The 24,101-nt window shown below is 35.8% G+C and overlaps 1 protein-coding gene across 2 annotated transcripts; it reads left to right on the forward strand.

The window, feature by feature from the left end:
* The first annotated feature begins 461 nt into the window (after positions 1-461).
* LOC137657905 (neprilysin-11-like) lies at positions 462-23,947 on the forward strand. 2 transcript variants are annotated; one of them, XM_068392547.1, is made up of 19 exons: positions 462-507; positions 4,642-4,691; positions 5,107-5,207; positions 6,038-6,137; positions 6,420-6,552; positions 8,172-8,280; positions 8,465-8,598; positions 9,663-9,865; positions 10,102-10,293; positions 11,074-11,169; positions 11,727-11,868; positions 18,009-18,217; positions 18,683-18,859; positions 19,315-19,415; positions 19,922-19,980; positions 20,228-20,347; positions 21,002-21,147; positions 22,056-22,220; positions 23,352-23,947. In XM_068392547.1, exons 4-19 carry the CDS (start codon positions 6,045-6,047, stop codon positions 23,529-23,531), a joined length of 2,259 nt encoding a protein of 752 aa, XP_068248648.1. In that variant the 5' UTR covers positions 462-507; positions 4,642-4,691; positions 5,107-5,207; positions 6,038-6,044; the 3' UTR covers positions 23,532-23,947. The 2 variants fall into 2 exon arrangements, with proteins under 2 accessions (XP_068248648.1, XP_068248649.1); XM_068392548.1 differs by lacking the exon at positions 4,642-4,691 and having other exon boundaries at positions 477-507.
* The last annotated feature ends 154 nt before the right edge of the window (positions 23,948-24,101 follow it).

Below are 24,101 nucleotides of genomic sequence, written 5' to 3' on the forward strand. Positions count from 1 at the left end.
AACTATGCAAATAATGTCAACATTTTCATTTGCATTTAGCAACAACAATCCACAAAGACAGAGTGACTCAACAATCACTCCATAGGCTTAAGTTAAGCGGGAGCACATTTCTTCACTTTGCTATTTGTTTATCGTTAGATCGTTCGGTCTGCAATACATCTCTGACTCGTTTGATTTTACTCACTAAAATGTGAGTATAACCAGATGTATTTTGGCCATCTCTTTTTCTTTAATCAATAGGTAGGTTTCCTGACGTCGAACTTATCTACGTAGGAATTACACTTTTGCAATCCTGAATGGGATGCTCAGATGAGATTACTCCTGTTGTGTCAACCCTTCGTTAATATCATACAAAACATTGTTATCTTCGCTATTTATAAGCAATTAATCGTTCACCTTGTTAGAAATAAACACTTTCTTGATAAGATTAGATTTCAAGATACGAAAACTAGCATTCTGGTCTCAGTTTTCAGGATGACATATTTGAAAGAGCACTTCAATGTCCAGGTATGTTTTTCTTTGTCTAAATTCCTAAAGATTGGTATATTTTACTTAGATGGCTTTTGCTGTTCTTTAAGGAAAATACTGGAATTTTCACAGCAATATCTATACTTATTTAGCTAACTTACTTACCCTTGATATGAAAAGGCATATCATCATTCATTTTTTCAATAGCAATTGAGAGAACACCTGTTGATATGCAGAATTAATTTGCTTGAGAAAATACGCACAATTCGCATGTTTATTAAAATGTTACTATACTTTTTACAAAACAAAAACCTGCCATTTTCCTTAAAAACTCCATACACTTTTTCTTTTTTTAAATTACTGCCACTTATTGTAAACAAATTGAAATAAAAACTGAAACGTTGGCCCTGAGCTCCTATTATGCATAATTCCATTGGCATTATACAAATTGTCTATGTTTTGATAATACCCGTTTTCAGTGTGTGCGTATTCGCATAGGCCCGTATACACACACACACACACACACACATATATATATATATATATATATATATATATATATATATATATATATGTGTGTGTGTGTGTGTGTGTGTGTGTGTGTATCCGCGTGTGTGTGTGCATGTGTGTCTTTATAAATCACATTCAGCTCAACAGCCTGACGGTCTAAACCACCATGACCAGTGGTTGATATGAGCACGGTTAATGACATCGTACACATCATCACTGCAGACTTCGTACACAGGTGCTCTATTAGGTTGTTAACATCAACCGCATTGTAAAACCTCGTATTTGATAAATAGATAGTATTCATGTCGATGTTTAGCACTTGCTTTTGCCGATACCAACTTCATATTTTCAATTGTTGCATAATATTTTTTTTTTTGGGGGGGAAGGGGGAATGTAGACCGTCTTAGTTGATTCATACTTCTTGTAGATGATATTTCAGTTAAATAAAAAGTAAAACGTAATAAAACACTCATATCATATCTAATATGTTTATTGTACTGTATATGAAAAAAAAAAAAAGATCATCAGAAGTGGTAATATGAACTATTGTGAATTGTTAAAACAAATCTAGACCAGAAATTGTTTTGGCTGTGAATATCTACTTGCAAGTGCCTCTGTGGGAGGAGTAAACTTCACCAAGCCTTATCTAAGTACGCACAGTGCGCACAGTGTATTGCGGTTGTACATTGGTAACAAAGCAATAGCTCGGGTAAAAAAAATGAAAGGCCTAGCGTTCGATCCCAGGTATGAGGTAGAAATTTATTTCTATTTGAACACGATGTTGTGTTGATATTAATCCATATTGACTCATTAGGGGTAATTTGAATGAATTACTACCAATTGTGTCACGTGGTGGCCCGGGGAATTGGGTAAAACTCGCTGGTAAGAGACTGATGTCTCGCCAGGTAAATCCTCGGACAGGTGGTAGCGGTCAGGTTCCAATTCTTTTTATGGGCTCTCGTGACATGGTTGGTTTCGACCTGGCCTTTCATTAGAAGGGGCTAGCGTTCGATCCCAGGTATGAGGTAGAAATTTGTTTCTATTTGAACACGATGTTGTGTTGATATTAATCCATATATATATATATATATATATTTATATATATGCATATGCATATATATATATATATATATATATATATATATATATATATATATATATATATGCTTGTATATATATATATATATATATATATATATATATATATATATATATATATATATATTCAATAGTGTATATGCTTGCAAATGACGCGTTTTTTGTTATACATATTCTTGAGAACATACTAAAACCTGTGACAAAACTATCCAAACCAAATTTTGAGAAGTACATGTACTCAAGGATATAAACCGTCGGAACACTTGTTTCAAGGTAATTATACAAACCCGAATAACGTGGGCGTTTCTCTCAGCTGAGCATCATAAGTCGTGTTATCGTCTAGCATATTTTTTGCAAATATCCATGAAATATTTATATATTGGTAATTCAAGAAAAAATATGAACGTACGGTGCTGCCATTTGATGTTATTTACGTGTACATATATTTCGACATTAAAATTATAATTACTAATCAATGTGATAAAACTGTATTTTTTGGTTGACTTTGAATCTCCCCTATGTAATAAAGAGTTACGTGTCTTTATGGTTATACACACACAAACTCACACATATATATACATATATATACACACTAACACACACACACATATATATATGTATATATATACATATATGTATACATATATATATATGTATATATATATATATATATATATATATATATATATATATATATATATATATATATATATATATATATATATATATATATATATATATATATATATGTATATATATACATATATTCATATATATATATATATATATATATATATATATATATATATATATATATATATATATATATATATATATATATATATCTGAAATGAAAGTATAATAGCAGTTCATTGGGGACTGTTAAGGTTGATCTTTTGATTGTTCTGAAAGTAGATTATTTATATATTTGACATTTTCGTTCTTCCACTTATAGGGCATGAAAAGACCACAGATGTATAGGCAAATGTTCTTTTCCACCACACAAACATATATGAAAACAACATCTGCCATGGAGGAAAAGGAAAACGAAGGATGGATGAAGCTCCATCGTATATTTACACTTATTGGAAGTGTTATTCATATATATATATATATATATATATATATATATATATATATATATATATGTATGTATGTATATTTATATATAGATAATGTTTATGTGGGTTACCTTATAATGTGTGTTTGGTTTGTATATATTAACCAATGTCTATGGATTTACTGAAAGCTTGTGGCAAACTACCTCAAGAATATTTTTTTTTATGATTCACTGTATTGTCAAGTAAAATGAACCTCCCTGATGAAATGTCAAAATTACAGTGAATGTATCCCTTTAGTAAGATTAATGAACAAGCAAACATATTTCATCGAGCTTTTAGAAAATATAATCCTTAAATAGAAATTCTGATCATATCATTTATCTCATATAACCTATTGGCAATTTAATTTAATAATGAAATATTAATCATCTGGTTAGATGTTGTAAGTTTTTTCAAATGAATGATTAAAACTTTTTGATAATCAAATACTATATAAATTTTCATTTTTAAGAAAGGATCGAAGATGGACATTGAAAATCTCTAATCTGGCTACAGATTACAGTCTTGATTTTAAATTTACGAAGAATTAGTAAAGAAGAATATGTGTTGGTTCAAAATGATTATCAACTTTGGTGCCCAATATCTTATCTTGGGAAGAGTACTTGGAGGATAAGTCAGGATTCCTATTTTTCAACAATTGTTGAAAACATTACTCATCGCTATTATAGCTGTATACAGGTGTATGTGAACGCGTTGTACATAAAAATATCAAACTGTTAGTTTTTGACGAGTAGACTAAGTTTCTAGTTAAAACCAACCTTACTATGATTTCTCTTGGAGATTTTCAGGATATCAAGTTATATCTCTTATCAGTTTCAATGACATTACAATCTGTTTTCAAGCACCAGTATCTTACACGATAAATCTAGATTACTATTCTGTTATATATCCAAACGATTAAAATTTTTACTTTGAAAAATAAAAACCTACTAAAAGATTAACTCCTCCTAATTAAATAGAATTGGTAATTGTAGTTATTTTCTCCGCAAAAGAAAGTCATTTATAAAACTGTAATATTGGTTTATCTTGATTTATTTGCTTTTTCAAAACTTGCCTATCTCAAACTTCTCTCTATTTAATCTCCAATACGGAAACAAGAGGATGCATTAATCCTATGGAATCTAAATAGAACATGTTGGTCAGTTACCTAGAAGGTTTGATTAAATGCTAAACTAGAAAACAACATAGTAACAGTAATTGAAGCTTTTGTTTCTAGGACACCTATGACCCGCCCACGGTCCAGATACCGTGGTCCACCATACTAACTGTACACTAGCATCTCAAAGATTAAATAAAATCAATACGAATTTTTAGTTCATTCATTAATTTGTCATTTCACACAAATTCATTTACAGATATTATAAAAAAAGGGTTTTCAAAGCTGAATTTCAACTCGGTAAACGCTACAGTGATAGATAATCGTCACTTTTTTTTTCCTCGCCAGAATGTACCTGTTTCGTTACAAGTGGCAGAACAAGGGCCCCCTCCCACCAGGTATCTCTCTCTCTCTCTCTCTCTCTCTCTCTCTCTCTCTCTCTCTCTCTCTCTCTCTCTCTCTCTCTCTCTCTCGATGGATTTGATTCATGTATTAGACATTAACCAAATAAAAGACAAATTCTCTCTCTCTCTCTCTCTCTCTCTCTCTCTCTCTCTCTCTCTCTCTCTCTCTCTCTCTCTCTCTCTCTCTTTTCAGGCCAGTGTGGATTTAACTTAGATATTAGGCATTAATCAAATGAAAAGCAAACACTCTGTAAACCGAATCATTTCTGTATAATAATGATATAAAAGTTATGCCAACTTCCATGAAATTATAAGCATCAAATATTTCCTGGGAAATTTAACCATTTTTTTTTCAGCTTACATTATACTATGATGTTTAACATTATTAATCTTATTATTGAAATTCTAGGTCATCCATAGTTCAGTGCAGAGGAGGCGTTAAAATCATTTATGGCGTAGGCCTAATCATAGTAGTAGCAGTTATCAGTACTTTTGCTGTTTTCTCATCAAGTGAGTAATAGCTTGACTCAAACATCTTACCAGGGCCAGAAATATCAATGTTTTTAAGAAGCATATTAACAATTTTTTAAAGTTTCATATGATTTGTTGACCACTTGTATATTATTTTAATTTATATCTTGCTTTAGTACCAGTTTAATTTTGTTTTGTTTTCTTGATTTTTTTTATGAGACTTCTCATTTTCTAGTAAAAACTAAATTTAACGTTTTTCAGCAGAATTAAAGCGAAGAAAACTAGATAAGATAATTATTAGCATAAGAAGCTTAACAAAAACCCATAAGCGTAATATCACAGGAAGTATAGATATACGTCAAATAGATATAACCATGATTGTGCAAATATGAAATGGAATTTGCTATAGATTTTTCAACTTAATGGGTTTTTCAAAAAATCCAAAATCTTCTAAAATTACCTTACTTTCTAGAAAATATATTTCATTTTTATTTCAAATGCATATGATTTAAACACGGGAATTTTATGAATTGGAGTTGTTGAAAAAATTGTGAATAATTAGATTGATAACGAAGGAAAAAAGAAAGAAGGAAAACCAGAGATACAAATCGCAAACAGCTTTAAGAATTGTCCAGGTAAGATTGGAATCAGTCTTGTGTCAAATATGTCTTTCCTGACAAACATAGGCACAGGGTACTTTTTAGCTTTTTTTCAAAATTTCTTTAGCGATTGTTAAAAACTAGAAATTTCTAGGTATATATCCTAACTTTATACAACTTTATGAGGGCTTTCGAGGCACCCAATGAATTCTAGAGAAGATTTACCAACAAGATCTAAGACAATAATATTTGTTTCTCTCTTCTATGTAGATTCAGGATGGACCAACAACAAAGTTGCCCGAGGAACTGTTCAGGAAATATACCGGTCCACCTCTACGCACCAAAAAGAGATCAAACTCTCACTAATAAGGTATTTATTGTTTTTGGGTATGCATGAAAAAATACATGAGTAATAATAATTAACTTATGAAATGGAGACAGCAATAAAAAGGAGAATTATAGAAAGATGCATATTCTTCCAAGCTTAAGTAGAATATTCAACTCTTTTCATGAGTACATTAAGAAAATGAACTTATTAGAGCACCAGAAGAAACTAATAAGCTATTCCAAGGCCAATAATAGTAGGAAAAAAATATCTTTGAGCCCTTCATATATTCATTACATACTTCAAGTCTCTCGAATTTCATTCCAGACGTCTAAATCTGCGTCTAGAATTTCGAAGGAAATTCTTCCTAAGATAAGTAACATAAACCTAAAGAAGTCGCAGGATATCGAAGAAAAAAATAATACGGACCTCTGCATCACTCCAGCTTGTCTAACAGCCGGTGAGTCATTCAGGCTAATCTGAATATTATAACCTTTCGCAATGCTTACTAGCCACATTAGCTTGTAAGTCTCCCCTAGTTTTGTGTGGAAGGGTTACTTTTCTGTTGTTTTCTCATCTAAATATCTGTTGGGCTTATATATGAATAAATTATACATTGCTCCACGCCTCCTTGTGCTCTTGATTACTATATATGGGTCTATTATTTGGAAGTGCTTTGAATTTTATCATACCCATAACGTTGATTGCAAATACCACTGTATTCCTCATAATTACAGTAAATGCTTTAAAATAGAATTCATTTCCTTACTTATATGCTTACTTATACTCCAACACTTTAATATCTATCCTGCTGATAAACTTTACAATTTTGTAATCTCTGTAAACAAGTCTTTGATTACTGACCATTCATGCAATGACTTTCAAGTTTTTGTTATCTAGTCTGATTACAAAATGATAAGTATGTATTTTGAAGCTTACCATACGCATATTACCTAGAGCAGCCACGAGCCAGCGAAAAGAAATAATCTTACTCAGAAAAAAAAATCCTTAATGTATTTGTAAACTAAATTAATGGACATTTTAATAAAATGAAAATTATTTGGGCTTTGAAAATGAAAGATATATTATTATTATTATCATTATTATTATTATTATTATTATTATTATTATTATTATTATTGTTGTTGTTGTTGTTGTTGTTGTTGTTATTATTATTATTATTATTATTATTATTATTATTATCATAGTAGTAATAGTAGTATTAGTAGTAATGGTAGCAGGATTATTATTATTATTATTATTATTATTATTATTATTATTATTATTATTATTATTATTTCTTTTGTTGATGCTGTTGTTTGTCGATGTTATTGTTAATTACTACTTAAAATAAGACCTAAATTTAACTTTTCATTTTTCTATTTCCATTTCTTTCTTACTAACTTTATTCATTGAGTTAATTTTTGGCAGAGCTTTATTACCTTTTAGATAGTATCTTGCTGACAGTATACCTTCCACAGAAAATTGGAAATGGCATTTGTAGTGTCCCATTAATTCCCGCTGTTTCCCTATTCCCTTGGTCCCTTCTGAATTTAACTATCAGCTTCTTTAACTCTGCCTCGCTTCAATGTTCACATTTTCTCCTATTTGAATTCAAAATAGTCTCAATAGGTGACCACTTTGGGAGTTAAAACATAAGAGGCAGTTGTCTTTTGAAACACTTTCTTGATTATAATTCAATTCCTGGGAAGACAATGATACTCTTCCGAGAAGTATTTTTGGCAATTTGATCGTTGATTGGATATAGTGCATCTATGAAGTAATGCGTTAATTTATCGCTAGATTTGTTTCATATTTTCGCTTATCATGACGAAAAGATGGTGGAGCCAACAGGTGTGGAATGATTAAACGACCAGAGTTTTTCAAGTGAATTTTAATGAGCTTTCCATTGCTACATATTGCTTTCAGAAAAAAAATTAAATCTCTTATCAGTTTTGTGTTATTTTCTTATTCAATGCTATCAAAATACATTATTAATTTTATAGTACAGTTCTATCAAAAATTATTTTAGGTATATTTTGTCTTTCTTTCATTCCTCCAATTATTTTTTATTTACAGCTAAACAGCTTTCAGAAGCGATGAATTATTCTGTTGACCCATGTGACGACTTTTATCAGTTTGCCTGTGGTGGATGGATGGATAATCACCCTTTCCCTGAAAATGGCAGGTATGTTAACGAGGCTGAAATCATACCAAAATAGTTAATGAGATTTCCACGGATCTACATAATTACTTACTCGGAGGATATACCCTCCCACTTCCTCTAACAAATTATTACACGAAATTTACCCATTTGTGATCCAGGTGTAACATCACCTGTGCTAACTTGGTACTCTAATATCGATTGACAGAGTTGGGGTATATGATGATGTCGTCCACTTGGTAAACCTGCGCATCATGGCAATCTTTGAGAGTGAAGCCAACCCAGGTGATCCTCTCCCCCTTCACATGACGCGTACAATGTACTCGACCTGTATGGATACCAGTAAGCACGGATTTTTATTTTCCTTTAGATATGTTTCTTTTGAATCCTGATGATACTGCCATTTTGTTCATCTACAGGAGTTGTGGTTTCCTATTGGAAACGTCCTTGACTGGCGATTGCCGGACCGGGGTTCGAGTCCCGCTCAAGATCAATAGTTTCTTGTAGTGTTTGAAACCTCACCATCCTTGTGAGGTATGTGTGTTTGGGAAGCCTATAGGTCTCCCTGCGGAATCATCAGGAACCATAGCTTGGTCATCCCTGGTCTTAACTTGGGTAGAGAGGGGCCTTATGCGCTGATTATATGTATATATGGTTAGTCTCTATGGCATTGTCCTGCTAGGGCGTTGTCACTATCCCTTGCATCAGTCATTCAAAAGCGTCCTTTAAACCTTTAGACATGATGTAATCTTTCAAGAAGACAAAATGGTAAAAGCGACTGCTTTAGGGCATGGCGACTAAGTCAATATTCATTCATAGAAACAATGAATATGGCATAAATCTGAAATAAAGAAATTCAACGTTATGATTTGAAATTTGTAGCATCGCAGGAATAGCTTATCAAAACACAAAATAAAACTATTTAGAATTGAAGTAAAGGTATGATACTTATATCAAGTTTATGATTAATATTCTTAATATTGTATTAAACATTTACAAATCAACATGTTCAATCAATACATGAAAAAATGTTAAACCAGTATTAGTAAGCTTGCACAGAGACCACGAAATCTGAATTGACCTGGGACTTACTCAGATAAACTATAGTTGTCGCAAAGATATCGGTCAAAATAAGCCCCACTCCTGATGACGTCATAACCAATCATGTCTTCCACGTTAGCAGAGTTATCAATATAACCCCTTACAAATTTCAAACTATACTACCTAATAATCACTTTAAGGGGAAGTGCTGTGACTGCTATTAACGCAGGAGACAACAGGATTGGCTATGATGTCATCAGCGGGTGGGGCTTATTTCGCTCGGAATCTTTGCGGCAATTATAATATCAAATCCCAGTTCTGTAATTATAAAACGTCATCTGAATCTTTATTTACCTGTCATGCAGATTCAACAGAATCCCTGGGAGTGTCTTCGTTGATAGAGAGCTTGGATAAGCAGGGAGGCTGGCCTATGATTCTTGACTCATGGCACCCTTCTCATTTCAACCTTCATACGGCTATTATCAATCTACGGGACATCAATGTCTATCCTCTTGTAGCTGTGGGAGTTGATAAGAATCTTCATAATACGACAGAAAATATTATATATGTAAGATTTACTCCCTCAAGACCGAAGGTTTCTTTCTTAACTGTATATATTTTTTTTCTTTTTTTTTTGGTGTTTCATTTCTGTGTGAAGATCAATTTTATTTGATATTTTAAAGAATTGGAAAATTTAGTTTTCATTCTTCACGCTAAGTGAAATGTATGGTGACTCGGGAGTCTGAAATATATTGTAATTATTTACAGGATGTTTTCTGTTACTAATAAACCCCGTTTGCCTAGTTAAATGCAGGTACCGTGCCTCTTGGCGTAAGTCTGATGGCCAATCCCTCTCCAAACATTTTAAAGGCGTACAAAGCCTTCATGAACGCAGCAGCCAAATACCTAAGAGACGAACTTGAATACGCTGTAACAGATGAGGAAATTCTTCAGCAGGTGGAGGACGTAGTTCAGTTCGAGTTGGATTTCTCAAAGGTAAAATATCTTATCCAAACTTTTTAAAAGATTCTTGAATTTGAACAGAACTTGTATAGCTAAATCTTCGACAAGATTCTTGAATTTGAATACAACTTGTATAGTTAATCTTCAACAAGATCCTTGAATTTAAACACAACCTGTACAGTTAAACTTCAACAAGATTTTTTTAATTCGAACACAACTTGTACAGTTTATTTTTAACTTGATTCTTGAATTTAAACACAACTTGTATAGTTAATCTTCAATAAGATTCTTGAATTTAAACACAACTTGTATAGTTAATCTTCAACAAGATTCTTGAATTTAAACATAACTTATACAGTTAAACTTCAGCAAGATTCTTGAATTTGAACCAACTTGTTTAGTTAGTCTTCAACAAGATTCTTAAATTTCACCACAACTTGTACAGTTGAAATAAAGCAAGATTCTTTAATTTGAACACAACTTGTATAGTTAATTTTCAACTAGATTCTTGAATTTGAACACAACTTGTAAAGTTAATTTTCTACAAGATTCTTGAATTTGAACACAACTTATACGGTTAATCATCAACAATATTCTTGAATTTAAACAACTTGTACAGTTAATCTTCAAAAAGATTTGTGAGTTTAAAAAACTTGTACAGTTAATCTTCGACAAGATTCTTGAATTTAAACAGAACTTGTACATTAATCTCCAACATGCATACCATTTGAGTTGGTGATCGAAGCAAAACTGGTAATTCGGAATCGATATAGATAAACATCCAACTTATCCAACTCATTTTTGTTAAAACAGATGGTGATCGAGGCAGCTGGACAGGCAACGGACCACGCCTGGTTAACAGATGTAAACGAAATTCAAGAGTACGCAGATACTGAAACCCCGGGAATGGTATATATATATATATATATATATATATATATATATATATATATATATATATATATATATATATATATATATATATATATTATATATATATATATATATATATACATATATATATATATATATATATATATATATATATATATATATATATATGTATGTATATGTATATATATATATATATATATATATATATATATATATATATATATATATATATATATATAGTATATATATATATATATATATATATATATATAGATAGATAGATATATACATACATATATATATATATGTATATATATATATATATATATATATATATATATATATATATATATATAATGTATATATATATATATATATATATATATATAATGTATATATATATATATATATATATGTATATATATGTATATATATATAGTTTTGATTTCTTTCTGATGCTAAGCCACACTAGTACTGCTCAGTAAGTATTTAACTCATTTCCAAACAGAAAAGAATTATTAATCATTTTTTCAATGTAAAATATATAGGATAATGCACTCCTTTTTTTTCAGTTTAACTGGCTGTCTTTCTTCAAGCAAACATTTGCCAGATCCGAGGTGATTATTACATCTGAGGAACCAATTCTATCTTTCAATGGACCCTTCTGGTCGAATCTTAGTACCTTTATCAATGAGACGGAGCCACGTACACTTGGTAGGTTTTTCTTTCAGATGGCAGAATTATAATTTATATTTACTATCTTATTAAATTGGAATTAGCTCTTGAAGAATATTTGACAAAGGATTTGTTTGCTTTCAGTTATTTACTTGCATATTTTGGAGCTTTTTATTGCGTCAATATATATACATTTTCATGCATCAATAGATCTATTTTGAAAATTCTGAACAACGAGTAGAAGGCTATAGAACACATGAGAATATTTTATCATAATTCAATTTAGTATGCATTGCATTAGCCTGTCTATGAGGCGACTTTCATAGGTCAAGAGACGTTAACTGGAAATTATATTTGATTTTCTAGCTGACTTTTAAAATCAGGTATGGAATGAATGCAAATACATTTGAAAATAAATGAGTTTTGTATATACTGTACATCTCCAGATCTATAGCAAATAGTAGACCTAAAGAATAATCAAAGAAATTCCCGATTTCACCTATAGTTTCGGTAAAGTAGGAAGAGAGAGAGAGAGAGAGAGAGAGAGAGAGAGAGAGAGAGAGAGAGAGAGAGAGAGAGAGAGAGAGCTACCTTGACAAGAGGAAAACGGAGGATGCAATGATTTACTAATGAAACGTTAGGCATACTAAAAAAACTACTTCGACACAATTATTTTAATACTTTAAGAAACATACAGGAGAAACGGATTTAGTGATACGAATCCTATTGACAATTAGATAGCTATAGATTTTCCAAACTTATGATCTATGTTTTTGTAAACTGTAATAACTCTAGTTTCTCGTCACTCTACTAGACTAATACTAACATTTTCGTACGAAGCTTTTGTAATTTCAAAATGGCGTCATCTGAACTTGAATCTCATATAAAAAATAATAGAATAAAAGAAGCTGAGAGGGTAATTATAAAAGGGTAATATATGCAATAAAGAAATTGTACAAAAAGTCATATATATATATATATATATATATATATATATATATATATATATATATATATATATATATATATATATATATATATATATATATATATATATATATATATATATATATATTGTATATATTCTACAAGATTCTGTGTTATTGACAAATATTTTCTAAAATCATAACTGGAGTTCTATTTACCCTTAGACATTTAACCTATAATCTATTTCTCCCGGAAGTAAAACATATCCGAAAAGACACTTAATAAGAAGGTTGGTAAGCTTCGTCGATTTTTTTTTTTTTTTATAGATTAGTAGCCAGTTAACACATGCGCCATAGGCACTCGTGTAAAAATATTGTTCAGTTAAAAACTGCTTTATACCTTAACCTATAATATGCTGTTCCTTTGTTTATTTTATTTCATATCAGGTTAAGATTTATTCCCTTTCTGCCGGAGATAGGTGTGACGGTGCCGAGAGAAGGTTGTGAACTCAAAGGCAGGATGCAATCAACTGAGTTAATTTATTATGGAACACTCTCCTTTATATACAAATCCTCAAGGCAACAGGAAATTACATGTTCGAGAAAATGACAATGTTACATAGGCGACTCGCAGACATGTTTATTCTGGTTCTTTTTATTGCGAGGGAAGAGCGAAGATACAAGCATAATATATACAAAAGGAATTATGTACAATTGTGTGACACACGGTTGGTACATGGCTCCCCCCCCCCTAAAAATGACATACTGTACATGTTAAATAGGGCACCCTGATCTAGAGAGGCAAACTGTAGGCGAGTCATCTGGCAGAAGATAAGCAGGTTTTAGACGATCAATGGAGACCCAGTCTTCTTTGCCACGAATGTTTAGTAGGAATGCTTTTGGACTGCGTCGGATCACAAGGAAAGGGCCCGTATAAGGGTGCGTTAGCGGTGGCTTGGTAGTGTCGTTGCGCAGGAAGACGTGCGTTGCAGAGTGCAAGTCTGTTGGTATGTGATGCTTCGCTGGGGGCTTGTAAGTCTGGCGGCATGGAGTAAATTTTCCCACGACGTGACGTATGCGCTGGAGATCATCGGAGGAGGTTGTAGAAGGAAAAAATTCGGCAGGGACAACCAACGGGTTGCCATACACCATTTCGGCTGCAGAAACGTCGAGGGCGTCTTTAGGAGTGGTCCTTAGTCCCAGGAGGACCCAGGGAAGCTGAGTAAACCAGTTGCAATCCTTGCAGCAGGACATCAAAGCTGCTTTGAGGGTGCGATGAAAACGTTCAACCATTCCATTGGCAGAGGGGTTGTAGGCCGTTGTCTGGTGTAGGGTGATGCCCAGGAGATTCGCTAATGCTGTTTAAAATTGAGAGGTGAAAGTGGTTCCCCTGTCAGAAGTAATATGCTCAGGGATACCAAATCTTGCAATCCATCCAGAGAGTAAGGCAGATGTACATGAGGCGGACGTTGTAGTTTCCATGGGAATGGCTTCAGGCCAACGGGTGGAGCGGTCGATGACGGTAAACAGGTAACGTCGACGTGAATGTGTGCGAAATGACGCTGAGGTTGAGGAAAGGTGCCCACTCCTGAAGCCGTGTGTCGATGTCCTTTGGAAGTTTGGCAAGAAGTACAGGTGCGGACCCAATCATTAGCATCCTTAGAAATGCTGTGCCAAATGAACTTTGCCTTCAGCAGCTGTGCAGTAGAACGGCACAAGGGATGTGAAAGGCCGTGAATGAAATCAAACACCTGTCGGCGCATGGGAGCAGGAATCCAAGGTCACGGTCTGCCAGTACTGACGTCACAGAGGAGGGTGGTGTTGGAGTCTTCGAGGGGGAAGTCTTCCCAACGGAGGGACGTGCAGGATGTCCTACATGCTTGATATTCTGGATCCTGTCGTTGGGCTTCAGCCAGGGCGTTGTAATCCAATCCCAGTTGAACGGCAGCCAACGTGTTTCTTGACAGGGCATCGGCAACAGGATTCATTTTCCCAGGGACGTATTGAAGAGTGCAATTATATTCAGCCACAGCGGAGAGATGTCGGCGTTGCCGGGCGGACCAGGCATCAGACTGTCGAGTAAAGGCGTGCACCAGAGGCATGTGGTCTGTGCGAATGACGAAGGGCGTACCTTCTAAGAAATGGCGAAAGTGATGGACAGCCAAGTGCACCGCCAGCAATTCTCGATTGAAGGTAGAATAACCCGATTCTGCCTTGGACAGTTTTCTGCTGAAGAAGGCCAATGGGCGGGGCGAGCTGTTGACCACCTGCCCGAGTACTGCACCAATAGCGACGTCGCTGGCATCGGTGGAGAGAAGGAGAGGGGCATGTGGGATAGGAAAAGTGAGAGCCGCAGAAGTTGATAGGGCCTTCTTTGCATTGCAGAAGGCTGCTTCTTGAAGGGGACCCCACTTCAGGTCCTTTGGCTTGCCCTTGAGGGAGGCATAGAGGGGAGCAAGAGTGGCGGTAATGGCTGGCAGAAAACGGTGATAATAGTTGATCATGCCCAAAAATTCCTGCAGAGCTTTGACGGTCGAGGGCGCGGGGAAGTTCTGAACGGCTGCTACCTTCTCAGGGAGGGGATGGACTCCTTCAGGAGTGATGCGGTGCCCTAAGAACGACACTTCGTTGGCGCCAAAGGTACACTTGTCGTACCGGACTACAAGGCCGTTTTGTTGCAGGCGGTCAAGCATGATGCGCAGGTGACGGAAGTGTTCCTCTTTTGAGGAGGAGAACACAAGTATGTCGTCCACATAACATACACAGAAAGGGAGGTCCCCTGAAATGCCATCCATGAGACGTTGAAACTTGGCCCCAGCATTACGAAGGCCAAAACAGGAGTAATTGAAGGTGTATGCACCAAACAGAGTGGTGATGGCGGTCTCGGGGATGTCTTCTGGGTTCATAGGCACCTGATAATACCCCTTCAGGAGGTCGAGCATAGAGAAAACCTTCGCTTTGTGCAGGTAGGAGGTCACGTCGGCAATGTTTGGGAGGGGGTAGTGATCTGGTTCTGTTTGCATGTTCAGGCGCCTGTAATCCGGTTCTGTTTGCATGTTCAGGCGCCTGTAATCCCCGCACGGACAGAGGGAGCCATCTTTCTTCAGAACGATGTGTAAGGGTGACGACCATGGGCTAGAGGCCTTTTGGCAAAGGCCCATTTCCTCCATTTCGGCGAACGTCTGTTTGGCGGCTGCCAATCGTTCCGGTGCCAGACGTCTGAATTTTGCGAAGACTGGGGGTCCCGTCGTCTTGATATGGTGATAAATACCGTGCTTGGCAGGAACCGTGGGCGTTTGGCGAAGTTCTGGAAGGAAAACTTCTGGATATGACGTGAGGAGGTGGGCGTAGGCATCCGTGGGTGCGCTGATGTGGAGAGCGAGGTTAGAGGGGGCGGGTTGAAGAGGTGTCGACAAGTACGACTCTGCGTTGACCAATCGTCGGTGGGCGACATCGACCAGAAGGTGGAAATGAGAGAGGAAATCCACACCGAGGATTGGCAATGTGACGTCAGCAACGAGAAACTTCCAATTGAATTTACCGTTTCCGAACTATAATGTGAGGTTCTCGTAACCGTAGGTGGGTATCGCAGATTCGTTGGCAGCTACCAAGCGGACGTCGGCAGATGTAGACAGACTACGTCGTGTCTTGAAGAGTTTCCTTGGCAAGAGAGAACGACAAGCACCCGTGTCTACCAAAAATCGCACGCACGTTCCTGCATCATGTAAAGAGAAAAGATTAGAAACACGGGAGGCCACCGCCACGAGCGATAGCCTACTTACACGTTTTTTTTTGCCACTGACAATCCTCGGCACATTTCTTCGCGGTTGCCCCGATTCTGAAGTGGTAGTAGCAAAACTGCGGCGGATGGGAGGTAGTAAGTGGCTGTAGAAGTCGTTAGTTGGGGCGCGAGCGATTGGTGGGTGGTGGGTGGCTTTGTCGCCGCTTCAGCACGTCACGGGGTAGGCGTATATGTCCTACGGCATTCATGTTGGCTTTGGTTGACGTTGAATAGGCATCCTCTTCGTCAGGGGTGGAGGCGTTGATGGAGGTCTTGAAGTGGCTGTCCATAAGGGCGTCGGCTTTGGTCATCAAGTCCTTTATGGGTAAACTATCGACATCGGGTATGGCAGCGCGTATAGGTCCGGGTAAACGGCGTATCCAAAGGGCACGAACTAGGTTCACCTCACGAGGAGAGCCGTCTGCGGCAGGTTGAAGGCGAGCGATACTGATCATTTCCCTGAGGGCAAGCGAAGCCCTTTGGTCCCCGAACGGTTGTTGCAAGAGCTGAAAAAGCTTTGCTATACGGGCGGCTGGCGACGGCGAGTACGGCTGCAGAAGGTATGTTAAGCGGGCGTCATACGTTATTGGGGTGTCTCCTTGTTCACAAAGCCAGTCGGATATTTCTGGGAAGGTGTCCTCGGGTATCGCCGTGAGAACATAATCTGCTTTGGTGGTTGAGCGAGTCACGCCGTTAACGCGAAACTGGACTTCTGCGCACTGAAACCAAGCAAACGCCTCTCCGCTGGCGAATGACGAAAGTTTCAATGGGGGAGCCGCAGCGCCAACTTCTGTAGAGTCCGCCATAGTACCAACGATGGAGGGGCGAGGGGGGTGGGGGTGGAAGGCGGTGGGAGCGAGTCGACTTCCGGGGTCACCAATGTGACGGTGCTGAGAGAAGGTTTTGAACTCAAAGGCAGGATGCAATCAACTGAGTTAATTCATTATGGAACACTCTCCTTTATATACAAAGCCTCAAGGCAACAGGAAATTACATGTTCGAGAAAATGACAATGTTACATAGGCGACACGCAGACATGTTTATTCTGGTTCTTTTTAGTGCGAGGGAAGAGCGAAGATACAAGCACAATATATACAAAAGGAATTATGTACAATTTTGTGACACACGGTTGGTACATAGGTGTACATTTTTGTTCGGCATGGTTTGTAAAAGAATACCCACATACACTTTCCTCTAACCTCACTGATGGGAGCAATAAACTTGACAAATCTTGCAGGTATTCTATCTGTATTCGAATTTCAAACAAAATACTTTATCAAGATTATATCTATGAGTTAGCAATCTTTAGCTAATTCCATTGGCTTGTGATGATGGTATTTTTTCATGATTTGTTTAGTCTTGGCTAATTCTATCGGATGGGGTTGGAGGGATTTATTAATGAGTTTTCCGTCCTTAGCTAATTCTAACGGCTGATAGTGTATGAACTGTTCTCTAAACTTATCCATCCTCAGCTAATTCCATCGGTTGGTGGTGGATATACGAACTGGCGCAAGAAACGACGGCATACCTAAGAGAAACCGAGTTGGAATTCATCAGTTCTATCGGAGGGAACACTGTCAACCGTACTTCACACTGCATGATGCAAACCCTTGCCAATCTGGCGTTTGCTGTCTCCAGAGACTACGTCACTAGACACTTTTCCCCAGCAGCTAAAGAAGAGGTGACCTCTGTTGTCTTCTGTCATTTCTAATGAATAATATATTCCTTTTAGAGACTAGCGTTTACATTCTACTTTTGGATACATTTGACAATACAGTAGATTAATCCTATTTAGATCCTAAGTAGAGAAACACATCTTTTACTTTCCCTGATATGCGTTATGGCTTTGTAAATCTTCCAGTCCTGTTTCGCTATATAGTCGTAGCTAAAAAAAAAAAAAAAAAAAAAAAACGAGGAGAAATGGATAAGAACGAATATGAGTTGTTAGCATGATCAGCGAACAAAGATTATACGAAACAGAAAATATAGAAATAAGCAGATAATTTCAATTTATAACGACAGCAGCTTTTCAATCTCTCAGATTTGGAGATTTTCACAGCAAAGACAACCAAAGTAAATCCTTCCCAGGAAATATTTCTGCATTTCCTTTTCTCCGTAGAACTCTATAAAGAAATATCTCTCCCAGGCTTCACAACTAGTGGAAGACGTAAAAGTTGGGTTTGAATCCTTACTGGATGAAAATACTTGGATGAAGCCGGATGACCTTGTAGTGGCAAAGGATAAACTGGACGCCATCGAAGCTTTTGTGGCCTACCCGGATTGGATCCTGGATGACGATGAACTTACATTGGCGTATGGAGGGGTAAGAAGATTTAAGAAATTTTTTTTTTTTTTTTATGTTTAGAGATATAATCCAATATACTTGGCATTCTAGCAAAAACTCCATTGCTAATCATATATGATTAAAAAATATTATTTTATGAACACAAGAAAGTTTGATGACTAAATATTTCAGGTCATAAGAAACTCAAAATTAAACCGATAGACAAGTATGTATCTCTTAATTAATAAAAATTCGAATATATTTTACGGTATTCAGCAAGTATATAAAACTTCCTTATTATTCCATATTATGATATCTGAAATTCTGCAGGATTTGATCCATAATCAGCTATCATGTATCTCAAAAAAAAAAAAAAAAAAAAAAAAAAAAAAAACGGCAGCATTTAAAGCAATTAAATGTCTACTCTCGAACATCATTTAAGCAAGATTTTTGAAGTCTTAAAAAATGTAGATCTTCCTTCATACTTCTTCCAGTTAGAACTCACCAGTAACGAACATTACAAAAACCTTTTGGAAATTGGTAGATGGTTTGATTTCCACCGGCTACAGTCCCTGAGAGAGGACCCCGTTCGTTCGTACGTACACTTCTCTTTTGTAGAGGCTAAATCTCATATTGGAGATGTTGAAGTTCACATAAACTATACGTCAGCTGCAAATGGTTAAGACTTATAGATCAGAGATGTTGTCATATTTTCTGGTTTGTGTGTATATGTATGTATGTATATATATATACATATATATATATATATATATATATATATATATATATATATATATATATATATATATATATATATATTTATTTATATTTATATATAGATACATATATATACATACATATATTTATATATATATAAATAGTTATATATATGTATATATATATATATTTATATATATATACACACACATATATATACATACATATATATATACATACATATACATATATGTGTGTGTGTGTGTGTATGTGTGTGTGTGTGTGTGTGTGTGTGTATGCCGCCGCTAGTCATAGCCTAGTCTCAACTCTTTGTTGCTTCTTGATCTTGTCTTTTCAACCTTTTTCTAACTCTGATATTTACAGCTTTGCTCTGCCTCCTGCTATTGTAAACGCCTTTTATAAAGCAGAGGACAACGCTATTAGTAAGTACTAGCTTATCTCTACTAGTTTTTAGATACATGATTTTCATATTTCAATTCTCGCCTCAAAGGGTTCCATAACCTCTTGCTAGACTAACCTAGTTTACCATAATATTTTCTGACATATCAACGAATATTTCTTCTACTTGCTGTATACTATACAGCTTAATCAGAAGATCATTTCTTTATTGACCATTCGTTTATCGCAAAAGAAGTATATGCAATAACAATTCATCTTTGGATATTTCAGCAATTACAGCGGCCATTTTGGAAAACCCATATTTTGAACATGATAGTCTGGCTGCTCTAAATTATGGTGGAATTGGATTTTTCATGGTACATGAAATGACACATGGGTTTGACAGCATTGGTAAGTTCCATGTCGTATGATACATTAGCCAATTAGCGCAGGGAAATTAGAACACTTAGTTATTTACACCAATCGTGTAATCTTTTACATCTAGGTATATGCTAAAAGTCATTTATGGCATAAAACACATATACATTATAAATGCGCACACACACATACACACACACACACACACACACACACACATATATATATATATATATATATATATATATGTACATATATATATGCATATATATACATATATATGTATATATATATATATATGTATATGTGTGTGAGTGTGTGTGTTTGTGTTTATGTACCTTTTACTTCTGTGGTCTGGAGGGAAAGGTGTCACGTAACCTAGGTTTCGACTTGGTCACGGTTTGAATCCTTGGCTGACCAGAAGCTATTATAAAAAAAGTTAATTCCCCTTTGCGTCTCCGATACCAAATTCGATACTAAGAGGTATATATATATATATATATATATATATATATATATATATATATATATATATATATGTGTGTGTGTGTGTGTGTGTGTGTGAGTGTGTGTGTGTGTGTGCTGTACATTTACTTGATTATCTCATCATTCATCTATCAAGTTACTCAAACAGTAATTTAGTCAATCTTTGTCCTGAACTCCTTGATTAACAAACAATCTTTGCAGGTCGACTGTATGACAAAGATGGCAACCTTGTCGAGTGGTGGAGCAACGAAACCATCCGTGCTTACAATGAGAGAGCCATGTGCTTCGTTGACCAATACAATCATTTCTATCCTCCGGAAGTGATTAACGTCGGACTTAATGTCTCGGTAAGATCCTGAAGTAGGTTTAAAGGCCATTCATGAATGACAGAGGCAAGGGACAGTGACATTGCCCTTAACTAACAGGACAATGGCCGAGAGACTGACCATATTATATGATCAGCGCCCGAGCTCCTTCCCAATCCAGGCTAGGACCAGGGAGGAAAAGGTAATGGCTGTTGATGACTCAGCGACTCAGTAGGTAGACCTAAAGGCTTCCGCCCCCCCCCCCCCCCCTGCCCCCCCCCCCCGTCCCCCACCTTCATCCTTAGCTTATAAGGATGGTAAGGTTCCAGATGCTAAAAAAGCTAACGAGTTTGAGTGGGACTACTCGAACCACCGTCTGGCAGATCACCAGGCAGAGACGTTACCAATAAGGCCACATTATAGATCGCGCATGTCCAATTGTGTTTGAAGTTGTTAGTCTTCAACTAGAAAGAGTTCGATTCAAGATAGTTTAGTGTTACAGGGGTCAGGTTTAAACCAAAATTTACATTCGATTTAAATTATTTTTGATTAGTTTGGTGTCTTTGGATGTTAGGGCGAAACCAGTATTATTATTTCCAAGGTATAGAGGGGGATAAGGATTAATGAAATACAGGTGCATAACCAGGAGAAGAGAGAATAATTGGTTCTCGGAATGATTGTGAATTATATAGATATCCAGTACATCACGAATGACGTAAGGCATATTCTTCACAATATCCTCAATTTACTTTAAATTCCGAGTAAACATATGATCTCTGCACAGTAGAGATCATTAATAGTTTTCATAAAAATTCGTTCCAGATATTTCACGGAAGTAAAAACTTTTACCTTTGTCATTCAACTTTACCTGAAGCTTAGCCTGTCAATTCTATCCCAACAAAATTAATCAAACACTAATACGGAATCGCAATATTACCCATCGTCATTAGGTTAATGGATACAGAACGCTACCAGAAAATATAGCTGATAATGGTGGAATTCGGGAAGCATTCAGAGCTTACAAGCAGTACGTCGACCGCCATGGGGAGGAGCCCAGACTTCCAGGTCTCGAAGACTACACGCCAGAACAGATCTTCTACATGGGATTTGCTTATGTGAGTGCTATTATTCAAATTACGTAGTATTACAGAACTTCTATTCCCATTGTGTTTGTCATGGAATAGTTTAATATGTTCAGCTCTTTTTATCAACACTCATGAAGTTAAATTATCGATCTGAAATTAGTGTTACAAAACTTTTATTACAATTGATTTTTCATGCCCTGTTCACTTGCCAATGAGAAATGGAATAGTTCAATACATTCGGCACATTTTAACAACACTTATGAAGGCTCTTTATCTATAGCAGTTGTTTTTCGAAAAATTTGTCTACGAAATAAAAGGAAAGGCATTATGCAGTGCAATTCTCGGATAGTCATTATGGATCTGGCTTGGATATTTTTATATAAAACACTGCTTATCCATTTACTTCCGTTTTTCTCAAAAAAGATTTGGTTTGAGGTTAGACTGAGGTTTAAAAGTTTAAATGTCACCCATGAATGGCAGAGACAAGGGACGGAACAATGCCATAGACACAGGATAATGCTCTAGAGACTGACCATGTATACATATAATCAGTGCCTAAGCCCCTCTTCATCAAGCTAGGACCAGGGAATGCTAGGGAATGGCTGCTGATGGCTCAGTAGGTAGACCTATTGGTTCCCCCTTGCTCACAAGGATGTTGAGGTTACAGACACTACAAGAAACTATCAAGCTCGAGCGTCTTTCTATCTCCCCTCCAACAGATTGCCAGACAGGGACGTTTTCAGTAGGCTACCACCACCCAGAGCATTCTTAAGATCCTATCAGATTTAAGTATGATTTAAGACTAATGAAGAGAAAAAAAAATTTACTGGCCTATTAAAGTGAGAAAAACACTTTGCATGATACTTTTTTAAAAGTGATATAAAGAACAAAAAAAAATCTTACATTATATAAGCATGTTATACTCTCTACTAACCATTAAGTTAATATTAATTAGTCCCTGTAGCGTACTTGATTAATTGCTTTAAATAGAACCTGCTTTAAAACAGCACAAGCCCACGCTCATAGGTAAATATGTGAAAGGGAGCAAGATCTCTGGACTATGCGATCCAGTCTACCCTTTTGCTAAGAAGTTTCCCCACAATCCTCCATAGTTCATAAATCACCGAAAACGTCCATTACTCTTAAACCCTTCTGTTCCAGACCTGGTGCGTTCATTCGAGTGCCACTATGATACTGGAACAGCTCGCGCTCGATGCCCATTCCCCCGGCCGCTTCAGAGTTCTAGGACCTCTTTCCAATGACGAGGACTTCAGCCGAGTTTGGAACTGCCCTGCTGGGTCGCCTATGAACAGGGGCGAGGACAGATGCGTGTTGTGGTAGTCTCGACTCTGAAAATTTTTACGCCATGTCTCCTTGAGGGATATGTCACATTTCCGCGGAAACCATGTTCGATTTTAGCTTGAATAAACTTGTTCTTTTATCTATATCACAAATGAGATTTTTTTAATCATTTTTTTAATTCATAAAATTTCATTAACTTTTGAGGTAGAATTTAAAGAAGAGAAATTTTGGAAAACTTTAATCATAATAATAGTCATTACCAGTTTTAGACAATAGATTTCGAACCTGTAGAACTTTATAATAACGTAATTTTGCATTGTTTTATATATAAAACTTTCATCAAGTAATATATCCCAGAAATTGTAAACGCCCTCCCCTTCAGTATCATTTAAATTAGAACTAATCTTCATCAAATATTGGTTTTATCATCCTGTAAATATAGAACAATTGTATGAAATAAGTTCCATTAAAACTGGGAACTGTAAATTGCTTCTATTGCAAAATTAAAAAAGAGATCTTCGTTTGCATATTAGAAAGTGTTAAGTTATTCTAAGTGAAACATTATTCCTATGTGAAAATGCAACCGTGATGCATAGTCTTTATGAATAA

This window comes from Palaemon carinicauda, chromosome 18 (genome assembly GCF_036898095.1).
Source record: "Palaemon carinicauda isolate YSFRI2023 chromosome 18, ASM3689809v2, whole genome shotgun sequence".
In the NCBI taxonomy this organism is placed as follows: domain Eukaryota; kingdom Metazoa; phylum Arthropoda; class Malacostraca; order Decapoda; family Palaemonidae; genus Palaemon; species Palaemon carinicauda.

Coding starts and splice junctions, on each gene's coding strand:
- LOC137657905 (XM_068392547.1), top strand. CDS start 6,045: ATGGACCAACAACAAAGTTGCCCGAGGAACTGTTCAGGAAATATACCG. Junction 18,860..19,314: donor TTACATTGGCGTATGGAGGG/GTAAGAAGATTT, acceptor TACTTCTTCCAG/TTAGAACTCACCAGTAACGA. Junction 21,148..22,055: donor ACGTCGGACTTAATGTCTCG/GTAAGATCCTGA, acceptor CATCGTCATTAG/GTTAATGGATACAGAACGCT.